This window comes from Chrysochloris asiatica, unplaced genomic scaffold, assembly GCF_000296735.1.
Source record: "Chrysochloris asiatica unplaced genomic scaffold, ChrAsi1.0 scaffold00054, whole genome shotgun sequence".
NCBI classification, from domain to species: Eukaryota; Metazoa; Chordata; class Mammalia; order Afrosoricida; family Chrysochloridae; genus Chrysochloris; species Chrysochloris asiatica.
In genome coordinates, this window is record NW_006408572.1 from 12,493,787 (window position 1) to 12,507,459 (window position 13,673).

At 40.6% G+C, this 13,673-nt stretch overlaps 1 protein-coding gene across 1 annotated transcript in view; it reads right to left on the reverse strand.

The window, feature by feature from the left end:
* MYH8 (myosin, heavy chain 8, skeletal muscle, perinatal) overlaps positions 1-13,673 on the reverse strand; it is a 35,928-nt gene that overhangs the window by 11,790 nt on the left and 10,465 nt on the right. Inside the window, exons 11-25 of the mRNA XM_006863426.1 lie at positions 12,071-12,189; positions 11,835-11,984; positions 9,923-10,093; positions 8,763-9,072; positions 8,584-8,651; positions 6,283-6,370; positions 6,080-6,197; positions 5,656-5,779; positions 5,422-5,558; positions 2,869-3,124; positions 1,245-1,487; positions 973-1,149; positions 742-887; positions 559-649; positions 85-474 (exon numbers count right to left, since the gene is read on the reverse strand). Of these exons, the coding sequence (XP_006863488.1) occupies positions 85-474; positions 559-649; positions 742-887; positions 973-1,149; positions 1,245-1,487; positions 2,869-3,124; positions 5,422-5,558; positions 5,656-5,779; positions 6,080-6,197; positions 6,283-6,370; positions 8,584-8,651; positions 8,763-9,072; positions 9,923-10,093; positions 11,835-11,984; positions 12,071-12,189 (2,588 nt within the window). The remainder of the gene's footprint in view (positions 1-84; positions 475-558; positions 650-741; positions 888-972; positions 1,150-1,244; positions 1,488-2,868; positions 3,125-5,421; positions 5,559-5,655; positions 5,780-6,079; positions 6,198-6,282; positions 6,371-8,583; positions 8,652-8,762; positions 9,073-9,922; positions 10,094-11,834; positions 11,985-12,070; positions 12,190-13,673) is intronic.

Consider the following 13,673-nt stretch of genomic DNA (forward strand, 5'->3'; position numbering starts at 1 on the left):
CTGCAAACAATGCTTAAAGACAGGAATCAATAGTTATTCGTGTAGATTACTAATTACCCTGATTTAGATATAGTATTGGGTTACCTTGGCTTTGGAGATGGCTTCTGAGTTACTACTAAGATCATCAATCTCCATCTTCAGCTCACTCTTCTCCTTCTCTAGTTTCTGTTTGACCCGCTGCAGGTTGTCAATCTGCTCCCCGAGCTCAGCCACACTGTCAGCTTGCTTCTTTCGAAGAGCGGCCGCGGTGGCCTCGTGCTGCAGAGTGGCCTCTTCCAGGTCCCTGCGCAGTTTCTGGAACTCCGCCTCCCTCTTCTTGTTCAATTCCACCTGAGCAGAAGTCGCCCCTCCAGCTTCTTCCAGACGCTCGCTGATCTCCTCCAGTTCCCGGGAGAGGTCAGAGCGCTGCTTCTCTGCCTTGGCTCTGGAGGCCCGTTCAGCATCGATTTCCTCCTCCAGTTCCTCGATGCGGGCCTGGGAGAGACACAAGCACATTAATATGAACTCTCACTGTGAGATTTTTTGGTTTGTGAAAAAGATGGAGGTGAGGCTACTCACCTGCAATTCTTTGATCTTCTTCTGTAGTTGAATTTCTACAGCTTGTTCATCTTCAACTTTGCTTATTAGATTGCTGATTTCAAATTCTTTCCTTTACACAGAAGAACAAGACATATTAATACCCATATGAATTGAAAGATGATGTCACATATAAGTTTTGTGGGTTTTTTTAGGAGTTCCTACTTTTTAAGCTTTTCATCAAGTTGCTGTTTGTCATTTTCTATATCCATTGTAGACTCTTGGGCCAATTTTAGGTCACCCTCTAGTTTCCTCTTTGCTCTTTCTAGGTCCATGCGAAGTTTCTTCTCTTGCTCCAGAGATCCTTCAAGCTAATGAAAAGATAAAATATTTTAAACTCGAAAGTATACATATATATTTTTTACTCTTTCAAAAATATATTAAAAATGCACTTACATCATCCACTTGCTGTTCCAGCTTGGTTTTAGCTTTGGTCAGGGTGTTCACTTTGTCCTCCTCTGCCTGCAGGTCATCCAGGGTCTGCTGGTGGGCCTCTTGGAGGGCTTTCTTCTCCTTGGTCAGCTTTGCGATGATCTCATCCAGGCCCGCCATCTCCTCTGTGAGGTTTTTCACCTTGAAAAATTAAGACAGACATGATCTCTGTTATAAAGTTGCTTAGGTGGATGGCAGAAGAAGTTCTACACAGTGCAGCCAAATAGGACTCAGACCTTGTTCTCTGTGGCATGCTTCTCCTTTTCAACCTTGGCCAGTGTCAGCTCAAGGTCATCTATGTCTTTCTTGAGCTCTGAACATTCATCCTCCAGTTTCCTCTTCTTGGCCGTCAGCTCAGCATTGATCTCCTCCTCCTCCTCAGCTCTCTCTGTCACCTCTTTGATTTTGGCCTCGAGCTGGATTTTGTTTTTAATCAGTTGCTCACATCTTTCCTCTGCATCAGCCAAGGCATCAGCTTCCTGTGGAGAGAGATGTTAAGATATTGAAAGAAAGTGTGACTTATCTTGAACTTGTTCTTTGCACAAAATAGTAGTGTTTATTGAATTGTGATGAATTTTTCAGTATGAATATAACATTAAAAGTAATTTAACATTACGTGGCCTGGAGAAATACAGCTAATTAGAAGAACAGTGAGACTATAACTTTAGATGCAAACTAGTTTGAAAAAATGATTGAACTGCAGCAATCAGTTAATTAAAAATGTAGTGGGTGGAAGAGTAGAAAGACCTGTAGGGACAAAAGAAGCCTGCATTCTTGTCCCAATATTTCCTCCAGATGTAAGACATTGGGTAAATTGCTTTCCTTTTCTTACTTTCAATTTCCTTATATATAAATAAGGAGCTTGAAATAAATCATTGCTAAGAACTTTACAGCTGCAAAATCCAAAGATTTTGATTTAGTTCAATTGCTTAGTTTGGGTGTTGGTTGTTTTTAAATACCTTTGCTCCAATCTCTCCCCAAATAACTAGTTGCTAGATTGGCTAAAAAAAGAAAAGCAAAAGAAAGGAAATGTAAATAATTTTATGCCACTGGATGTATGTATTTCCATGTAACATTTTTATGTACTCAACACCTTCTTGATACTCTTTGTTGTTGTTAAATGTCATTGAGTTGATCCCAACTCCTACCGACCCTGTATAGGGTTTCTGAGGAGTGGGTTTGAACCAGTCCATAAGCAGTGCTATAATTGTCTGAAATTTTCATTTAAAGAGTTGTCTGTTAGTCTCAAAATACAGTTTTAGAATATATAAGAATATGTAATTCTGAGAAACTGCATAGATCAAAAAAGTTTTTACATATGACTAGATTACTCCGGTGTCCTGGTGTGGTCAGTTTGAGCCACAAAAACAGCGATTCAAACTCACCAGCCGTTCCTTAGAAACCCTATATAGGTTCACTATGAGTCGGAACCAACTCAATGGCACTTAACAACAACAACAACAACAACAATGTGATGGCTGGGACTGTGGTTGCCTTGACAGGGTCAGACCAAATGATTTTTGCCCATGGTCCGGACATTCCCCACTCCTACTTTAAAGGATGGGATGAAGCAGCCATGGCAAATTGATAAATGTGACTGAGATTTGGGAGACTTGGTTTTAGACTTTCTCCTTCATGGCTATTAAATTTTGCGATACTATTGAAAAAATTCTGTGATCATCCCTTCTCCATTTGTAAGTTGGAAATTACTGTGCTTTCCTTTCCTTATGGGAATATTGAAAGAGAAGTGAAATAATTAAAAAAAAAAAAAAAAGATTATTTTTGAAGGAAGGGACTTTTTAAAACTCAACATCTTTGTATGTTCCAATAACTCAGAGCATTCTGAAACACAGTACTCACAGATTGGACCTGGAGTTGCAGGTCATTTTTTTCCTTCAAGAGAGTGACCATTTTTTCCTCTAGCTCCTTCCGTTTGGCCTCTGACTTGGCGAGTTCTTCTTTGGTTTTTGCGAACTCCTCCTTCATGGTGGCCATCTCCTTCTCAGTCTCCGCACTCTTGAGAAGGGGCTTGATTTTGAAGAACAGCTTCATCCAGGGCCAGTGTTTCACATTCATAAAGGCACGGACATTGTACTGGATGCAGAAAAGGGCTTCTCTGAAAAGCCACAAAAATGTCAGTATAATTGTTTTACTGTTGTTAAAGTGCTACCAAGAAGGTTCTCTGACTCATAGCGACCCTGTATAGGGTTTCCAAGGAGCAACTGGTGGGTTTGAACTGTCAACCTTGTAGTTAGCAGTCCAGTGCTTGTCCTACTGTGCCACACCAAGACCCTCGATTATTCTATCAGTTATGTTATTATTATTTATTATGCATTGTTGTTGTTGTTAAAGTGCTGTCGAGTTGGTTCCAACCCACAGTGACCCTGTATAAGGTTTACAAGGAGCAGCTGGGGAACTTAAACCACTGACCTTGCAGTTCAAACGGCTTTGCCATCTGGCGCATTAACCCACAGCACCACATCAGGACTCCATAGAATCCTTTTTAATGAATACTTCACACATGTATATATGTTTATTCCTGTATGTTATATGCATAATCTATACACACACAAACAGATACACATACAGATTTTCATGCTCACACTCATAATCAGTATAAAATTAAGCCACTTGACTAACATGTACGTCTACTAGTGAACAATTTTGTGTTCTGAAGTCCCTGTGAAACTTAGAAGCTGAGTTTGGAGGGTGGACAGTTTGATGGAATGATCAGTGAGTACTGTTGGTGAGCTCATTTGGCAGACATTAAAGCATTCGTGATTTGGGAATGTGTGTGGCCTTTGTAAGTCGATTTGCTGCTTGGCCATCCACATAGGTAGGTACATGTGAACCGGATAGTGGCATAGGTTACTTTCTGCATGGCCCCACCTAAACTGAGCTACAGTGTATGAGCTGTTCCTTAAAGCCTCTCCCCTTGTTGTTAGGTGCCGTCAAGTTGGTTCTGACTCATAGCGACCCTGTATAGGGTTTCTGAGGAGTGGTCGGTGGGTTTGAACTGTTGTTATGGCTAAAGTGCTATTGAGAAGGTTCCAACTCATAGAGACCCTGTATAGGGTTTTCAAGGAGCAACTGGTGGGTTTGAACTGCCGACTTTGTAGTTAACAGTCCAGTGCTTATCCTGCTGTACCACCTTGAACCTCCAACTGACCTTGTGGACCAGCATATTATCCTGCAGCACCAAACCAGGACTCCTTATTTCAGTCACCAATAAATTATCCACCCTCCAAACTTCTGCTGTAAGGAGCTCTGGTAGCATAGTGGTTACAAATCGGGCTGCTAATCTCATGGTCAGCAGTTCGTAACTACCAGCTGTTCTGCAGGAGAAAGATGAGGCTTTCTGCTCCTGTAAAGATATACAGTCTCGGAAACCCTGTACAGGGTTGCTGTGGGTCGGAATTGACTCCACGGCACATAACAACAACAACAACAACAAACTTCTGCTGTCAGCTTCTTCACATATTATCCTGGCTTTCCTCAGATTCTTTCAATTTCCTGAATTTTATCTGCACAACTAGATTGTTAACGTCATCAGTGTATTTGGCATGGATTGTGTTTTCCTAAGTCCAAAATTTGTTTTGTTAAATACAGTTTTTAAATAGTAATAAAAGAAACTTCCGGCTGCAGAGGATAACCATTGACTGGCAAGGTCTGATGACCTGATAACCATCTGTATGTCTTCAGGCAAGCTCCAACGGAAACTCTATTTCTACAGGTCCAAAGTCACAAACCTGTAACTCTCAGAAGACAGATGTCAAGACACCAACCATAATGTCGACACATGGACCAGACTTGGGAACACTTAGAATGCAATACCTAATTAAGTACCAACCAGAAAAATAAATGTCAAATGCGTGTATATGGAGAGAGAAGGCGGTGGTGCTGGGTAGCAAGAACTGGGTGAGGATCATTGAGGAAAGGGGAGTTGAAGTTTTCACTTGGTCAACAGAATGAGAGGCGAGGACATGTGCAAGTATGAGGACAGGAGCTACTGTATTGATTCGCCTGGCTGGAAAACTATGTGGTTGGAAATGATACGTGAGGAGGAGTATATAGCGAGCCTTGACAGGCAGGACAACTTGGACTTGACATGGGAGACCATGGGGAGCCACAAACTGAGAAGTGATCTGAGGAAAATAATGCTTACTGCAAATTATTTCTTCATCTATATGTGAGATGGATGGAAAAGGGAGAAATTGGAGGCAGCAGAGAAGTTCTGGGGAGAATCCAGATGTAATGGAGTTCAGTAAAGATTGAAATGCAATTGTAGGGGTAATTTCTGAACTAAGAGAGAGTTCTATATTAGGCACAAAATTAAAGAGTTAATAAATGAGGAAGACTGATTGATAGTCCCCGAGGAACCTTTATAACCCTGAGCTTCTGTGTGGTTGTTACCTTCTTTGCAACATCTTCTGATATTCTACCCTCATTAGGAATCCCCTACAGACTGCTTGCGTTCTTGTTATAATCTGGGCCAACTTTTCATCTCTCATTTCTTCCAGGAGACCCAGAAGGCCAGCTTTGAAGAAAACCTGCACAAAGAAAGAATCACAAAGCATCCCCACACTACAAGAGACACAGAAATGGCAGAAGGTACTTAGACCTGGTGTAAAGAAACAGCAGCTATACCTTGGTGTGTCCAAATTTATATTGGGTGTGGTCAATGTCAATAGACCCTAGAAGTTTCTCAGAAGCCTTCTTGCTGTCGATGAACTGTCCCTCTGGGATAGCACTTGCATTTAAAACCTTGTATCTGCTCAGTTAGACAAAGAAGGAAAGATTAGGGTGGTGTGATCACATGTGCAAACCAAACGCCCACCAGAAAGACGCATCGATAAAAATCTGAGAGAAAATTTAAAAGAAAATTCAAGTGTCCCTTTCAGTGAGGTAGTAAAAGGATATGATCTACTGTGATCTAATGCTGTTCTATCCTGTAACCAAAAGAATATAGTATTTGACTGCATAATGTAGTATTAAACACTGGATAGATGAAAATAGTGAACATGATAAAACATTCCTGGCATTTAGTGAAATACAGTGACAACAGACTGACCTTTGTTTAAAATCCCCATAAAGGATTCTGCTGGGGAACCCTTTCCTGCAGATGCGGATGCCTTCAAGCACACCGTTACACCTCAGCTGGTGCAGCACAAGTTCATGCTCCATGGCCCCTAAAAACACACAAGAGTACCTACTCCAGGGCACTGAATTAAAAAACCTGTGCTTGTTTGATTATTTCATGCTCTTGTATCTTACCAGGAGTCTTGGTCTCATTGGGGATGATGCACCGTACAAAGTGAGGGTGGGTGCTTCTCAGATTGGTCATCAGTTTATTTAAGTTTTCCTAGAAAACCAGATAGAAGGGACTTCATGGGAAAGTTCTATTTTGTTTAATATAACTAGGCGGAATTAACTTGGGCATTATATTGACTATTAGGCATAAGCATTCTTGTTGTGTGCTGTTAAGTTGATTTTGATTCAGAGTAACATTTTAGGGCTTCCTAGATTGTATTTTTTTAGGGGACTAGATCAATGGTGGGTTTGAATCACTGACCTTTCAGTTAGTAGCCAAATACTTTAACCAAATAACACCAAAACTTCTTGGTGCAAACATACAAGGCTTCAATCACTCTGTCTTTTGAGGTCTCCAATATTCTAGCTTGCCAAATAGCCAAAAGGCTATTTGTTGATCTTATAAACAAACTGCACATTTAGAACATTCCCCAGAGGGAATGTTCTGGACTGGGAAACAGAAGACAAAAGACAGAGCTTCAGCTCTGCCACTAACAAGCAGCCTGATACTATAAAATCCCTTTCATCTCTCTGGACTTAATCTGAAAACAGTGGAGATAATCCTGAGAGATATCTTCAGTTAAATCATCCATCTAAATCAGTAGGCCTGACTTGAGATGACTTCCAGCTATTGAGAAAAAAATTAACTCCGCCCTCATAAGATAAAGATGTTTTGGTGGAACCATTCTAAAAAGTTTATCTTAGGCTCACTCTCAAAAGTTAAGAGCATTCCTACAGGGCAACATTAGTGGAATAAGGATATTGCCTTCTACAGGGACGGCTTGGAAATTCAGTTATGTTTCTTTAAAATCCAGCCTCATTATGTAATAAGAAATCTCCTAATGACATTTTAAGGAGTTCTGATGGTGCTGTCGGATATGCTGTAGACTGCTAACTACAAGGTTGGCAGTTCAAACCCACTAGTTACTCCTTGGGAGAAAGATGAGGCTTTCTGCTCCTATAAAGATTTACAGCTTTGGAACCACTATACAGTGTCACTATGAGTCAGAACCAACTCAGTGGCATTAAGTGAAGAACATCTTAGCATTCTTGAATAGATTGCTTATGTTGTTATCTTTGATCAGTTGACGTCAAGTTGATTCCAACTCATGTTGACCCATGTGGGAGAGTAAAACTACTTTATAGGGTTTTTAAACAGATTTCCAGGCCTGTCTTCCAAGGCACCTCTGGGTGAATTTGAATTTTTCTGTTAGTAGTCTAGTGCTTAACCATTTGCACCACCCAGGGACTCGTTTTGAATACGAGGGGCTTCAAAAAGTTCACAGATAAATGGAATGAAAAGATAATGGAATTTTTCCATGAGTTTTCTGAAGTCCTTTTGAAGATTAGATAATCAGAATAAAGAATAATGGAGCTAGCAATACCATATGACCCAGCAATCCCTTTACTTCACATATATCCTCAAGAAACAAGAGCCCAGTCATGAATAGATATATGTACACCGATGCTTGGTGTACCACTATGGAACAATAGCAAAAAGATGGAGGCAGCCTAAGTGCCCATCAATGGAAGAATAGATAAACAAACTTTGGTATCTATACACAATGGAACAATACGTCATGCTAAAGAATAGCAATTAATCTGTGAAATACCTCATAAAATGGGTGTACCTGGAGGACATTATGCTGAGTGAAATTAGTCAATCACAAAAGGACAAATATTGTATGAGATCATTATTGTAAAAAGTCCAGATAATATTTTCATGCTCAAAGAAACCGTCTTTGCTGGCCCCCAGGGGTGGGAGGGAAGGGAGAGTAACTCACTGGTTAGAGGGTAACTTTGGTGAAGGGGAAGGTAATAAAAAAAATGCTGGGAAAAAAATGGTGTTGCAGATCACGAAAATAAAAGAAAAACCAAGAAGAATGGCGCTCCATTGGTGACACAAATGGTTTGCACCTGACTGCTAACCTAAAGGTTGGTAGTTCAAACCAACCCAGAGCTGCTATGGAAGAAGGCACAGCTCTCTGCTTCCATTATGATTGCAGTCCAGAAAGCCAGCAACTCACAACAACAACAATATAACAAAAACCTATTCAGCACAGGGAAGAATCTAATAATAATTATTATTATAATTATAACCAGGGAAGCATCCTTCCCTGCAGGAGAAGCATTGCTTTGTCTATGCTCTGATGAGAGGAGTGAGTATTTAAAGTGATTCCCTTCCCTCTGAATTTGTTCTCAATCTGATAGTTATGACAATCCACAGAAGCTGACTAGGGTTTTCATAGTAAACTTGTACTTTACCCTGAAAAGGGCTGACACAGTCTGGAAAGAAGAGCCCTTCTTCTTAGCGCCTTTCTTTGCACCGCCATCTGAGGTAAGAATAAAAAACCCATCAATTAAAGTGGCCTTCTGGACACTGGAATGCTACATGAACATTTTCTGAGAAGAGAGTCAGCTTAGGTTAAGGACACAGAAGGTACCTGCTTCTGCACTAGCGTATGTGGAAAAGAGACTGGCCAGGGTCTTCATGGCCGACTTCCGATACAGCCCAACCACAGTGTCATTCAGAGGATCCTTGTTCTTGTCAAGCCAGCCAGTAATGTTGTAGTCCACAGTACCAGCATAGTGTATCAGGGAGAAGTGGGCCTCAGCCTTGCCTTTGGTGGGCTTTGGCTTCTGGAAGTTGGCTGACTTGCCTAGGTGCTGATCATACAGCTTGTTCTTGAAGGAAGCGTCTGTGGCCTTGGGAAACATGCACTCCTCTTCCAGGATGGAGAAGATGCCCAGGGGCTGAATTCAGAAGAGGAAAGAAACATTGCATTTTAGCCTAGCTTCTCTCAAAATACACAGACATGGTGACTGTCATTTGATTGAGTTTTGAGGACCCCCAATTAAATGTATTTATGAAGTAAACCAGGGTCACAGCTTAAAGAAGTGCTTTTGCTATTACTGGACTGTCATTTCCACCATTTCTTCTCACAGTCAATCACTAGCATCATTTTTAATGAAAAGGATAACAGGATATAAACTCCAAATGTCAGCACAGTATGTATGAGTGATTTGTTTAACTGGTTTGTATTTATCACATGTTTCTCTTATTAAGTGAATTAATCCCTTGTCAGAATTTTATTTTGTTACACAAATGACTTAGTGACTTAAAATGATATTTATCCTGTATGCAATAATTTAACAGACTAAGCCAAAACTTTATTAAGGATATTTTGTGTATTTAATCTCCTAATGATAGATTGATTATTAAGCAGCATAAGCAATTTGACTTAATAACCTCCAACCTGATTATATATAAGCCTTAGGCATTTTACCTGTGCATTGATTTCTGTTTCTAAAAAAAAGATTTATTTCTATTACTGTCATCTTGGAGACCATAATGAAAATAGGCTGAGAACTAATGAGATCTTCTAAGTGAAGCAGAGCATCTCAATAAAGTTTTTAGAGGATATGAGTCAGTGTTAGAACAAAAAATGGTTACAACGACACCAAACACTCGCTGATCTCTTACATAAATACAGAAAAGAGAAAATCATTTCCAAACAGTAAAGTGTAACGTTTCCAATTTGTTCTGATTGCAAAACTATTTGAGATGGCAGTAATAGTTCCTGTCTTTGGAAGGCATACACACCTTCTCGATGAGCTCAATGCAGGCTGCCAGGTCCATTCCGAAGTCAATAAATGTCCACTCGATGCCCTCCTTCTTGTACTCCTCTTGCTCCAGCACAAACATGTGGTGGTTGAAGAACTGTTGAAGTTTCTCATTGGTGAAGTTGATGCACAGCTGCTCCAGGCTGTTGTACTATACAAAATGGCACAGATTTCCAACATTAAATGGATTTTTATAGCAGTAGAATTCATTAATGAAAGAATTCTTTTCTTAAAAAATTGTGGAATGTAGTAATGAAATATGATTTAACCTAGTTGTTGTTCATTAAAACTCTCAGAAAGACATTGATAATTATGAATTCTCATGAATTCTGGACATTATTTATGGATGCAAGTAATAATTTGCATAGCAAGAGTTCTGATAAGAACATAACTCATTCCATCACTAAGATTTCATGGGCAGTGTGGCGCTGTGGGTTAATGCGCCAGACTGCAAAGCCGTTTGAACTGCAAGGTCGGCGGTTCAAGCTCACCAGCTACTCCTTGGAAACCCTGTACAGGATTGCTATGGGTCGGAATCGACTCGACGGCACTTGACAACAACATTGTACATTAAAGAGTCTTGGTGTGGCACTGTGGTATAATGCACTGGACTGCAAGGTTGGTTTGAACTGCAAAGTCGGCAGTTCAAACTCACCAGCCACTCCTTGGAAACCATATACAGGATCGCTATGAGTCAGAACCAACTTGATGGCACTTCACCACCACAACAATGTACATTAAAGGTGCATCATGGTCCAGTGAGGGACGGCTCAGATTTAAGGGTAGTGGGGAAAGTATTTATTGAAAAACCTCACATCTTTTACCATTCCCACTCTCCAAGAAAAAAAATCCAGTTTCACCTTGGCTGTCACATTTTAAACAAAGTTTATCTTAAGACCTTCAACTGTTATATAAAGTGAAATGAATAGGCTAGTATCTCTTCTGTGCATGTCAAACACTTGACATATCCCCTTGTCAAGGCTGCGAATGAAGAGACCTGATGTAGTGTAGCAATTGAGGATGTAATTTGCTCCTTCATTTTATCATTCTGGAGACTGATGCCCTGGAGGTGATTAGGTGTAAAATGATTTTGGAAGAGGAGGGACTATGGTTTGTCTCTATGGAATCCTGGTGTGGCACTGTGGGATAATGCACTGGACCACAAAATTGGTTTGAACTGCAAGGTCAGCAGGTCAGATTCACCAGCCACTCCTCAGAAACCCTATGTTGTTGTTGTCAAGTGCCATTAAGTCTGTTCCGACTCATAGTAACCCTGTATAGGGTTTCCAAGGAGCAACTGGTGAGCTTGAACTGCCGACTTTGTGGTTCAAACCGACCTTGCAGTTCAGTGCATTAACCCACAGTAACATACCAGGAATCCCTACTGGAACCCTATACAGGGTCACTGTTAGTCAGAACTGATTCAATAGCACTTCACAACAATAAGGCTTCTACTAGTCTTGCGTCCTTCTTCCTCCATGGGAGATGCTTTATAAGTGAACCGGATGCTACTGATACGGTCTGCCCTGGCTTTGTTTATACTGGCTGTGTGATGTTTTAGCAACTGTTCTGATTCTCCCAAGTCTCAGTTTAATTAGTATTTACTCAGTAATACTAGCTATTCCTTCATGGTTTGTTTTCAAGATTAAATGAAGTGTCAGTTGGACGTAATTGGTATAGTGCCAGAAACACACTGATTGCTCAATGAATGTTAACTTTTATTATTATTTTCTATTACCTCCTAGATATTTTGGCGATAACTCTAGCTGTAGATGCCTAGTTGGAGAACTAATTGTGGACACAATACATGTAAATGGATAATGATAATACCTAGTATATCATAACCTACAATTGTCTCCTTCCTATTTTTTGGCAATACGAATATAACTCACATCAAAGATCTCAAAACCAGCAATATCCAAGACCCCGATGAAGTACTGCCTGGGCTGCTTGGTGTCCAGCTGCTGGTTGATGCGAGTGACCATCCACAGGAACATCTTCTCATAGACGGCTTTGGCCAGGGCACCCACAGCGTTGTACACCTTCACAGAGAGAACAGTGTTTGTCCTCATTATCTGACACATACCACAAGGCCTGGGTTGTGGCTGGCCCACTGTAGTATACGCACCTGCTGCACGGTCTGGCCTTTGGTGACGTACTCATTGCCAACCTTCACCCTGGGGTAGCAGAGAGCTTTGAGCAGGTCAGCAGAGTTCAGATTCTGGAGATAGGCAGCCTTGTCAGCAACTGCAGAGACACAATTCACAAAATGCTGTTTAATGATGGTCAGCCTCTTTAACCTAGTTAGGTATCTAATCCAGTTTCTTCATGATCTAAATGAAAAGCCTTGAATGATGCTACAGAAGATCAAATGACACTTTCCATATGTTAGAACATATTGTTGTTGCTGTTAAGGGCCGTCGAATAGGTACCAACCTTTAGCAACCCTGTATAGGATTTCTGAGGTACAGCTGGTGAGCTTGAACATGTCCTTACCACTAGATGGTTGGTTAACTGCTTACACTAGATTTTGGTGTTTTATTGCAAGTAACTTTTAAGAAATTCATTAACAATAAGCATATGTCCATATTGCAATGCTTTATTAAGGTACGCAATAGCCTGTGCTCTTCAAACACAACAGTTGTAGTTGGAATGATAAGAAACATTCGTTAATGTTCACTGTTTGAGAGGGAAAACACTGTTTGGACTCTTGTTTCAGTTTTGTCTCTCATGATTGAATCTCACTGGATCTGCTTCTTCATCTGATGATGTGGCCATTAGACTTTCCTGAGTGACCTTTACTGTTATTAGTTATTGTCAAGTCAGTTCTGACTCATGCTGACTGACCTACATCTAACAGAATGAAACATCGCCCATCTTGTGTGATCTTCACAAGATGTTTGAGTCTGATGTTGAGGCTATTATGTGAATCTGTCTCATCAACAAGAGAGGTGACCTCTACAAAATTCCTTTCTAAAATTCTGTCAATGACTATAACGTAAATGCAGGTACAAAAATAACTTTCCAAAGTTTAGACAGGGGAGAGAGATTGCTAAGCTGGCATTGTCAGGAAAGACTTCAAGGAGCCGATAATTGTAGCTTTCCATGGTAGATCCTGTACACGGCATGGTCTTTCCATATGTAGACTAGATGTAAATGATTTTTCTTTCTCAGCTCCTTTTTATCTTACTTCCTACCTATATTGTCTACAAGTTTATATACAGACAACATACACTTAAACACAGATGTTTCTAGGGACATCTTTGCCCCCAGTTCTGTGTTTGGACAGATCCAATACTACGAGTTACTAGGTTTTTCTAGCTAGTGCCAAAGTAGACAAATATCCAAAGTTATCCTAGATACCTTCCCACCATTGCCAAAGAAAAGCAAGGACACGATTCCATTTCATTCTGTCTCAATTATCTGTCCCTAAACCCACTGCCATCAAATACATTCAGACTCATGTTGTTGTTGTTAGGTGCCATTGAGTTGGTACCAACTCATAGCAACCCTACGCACAACAGAATGAAACACTGCCCAATCCTGGGCCAACCTCACAATTGTTGCCACGCTCAAGCCCATTGATGCTGCCACTCTGCCAATTCATCTTGTTGGGATCTTCCTCTTTTTCTCTGACCCTCCACCTTACCAAATATGATATCTTTCTCTAGTGAGTGGTTCCTCCTGACAATATGTCCGAAGTATGAGAGATGAAGTTTGGCCATCCTGGC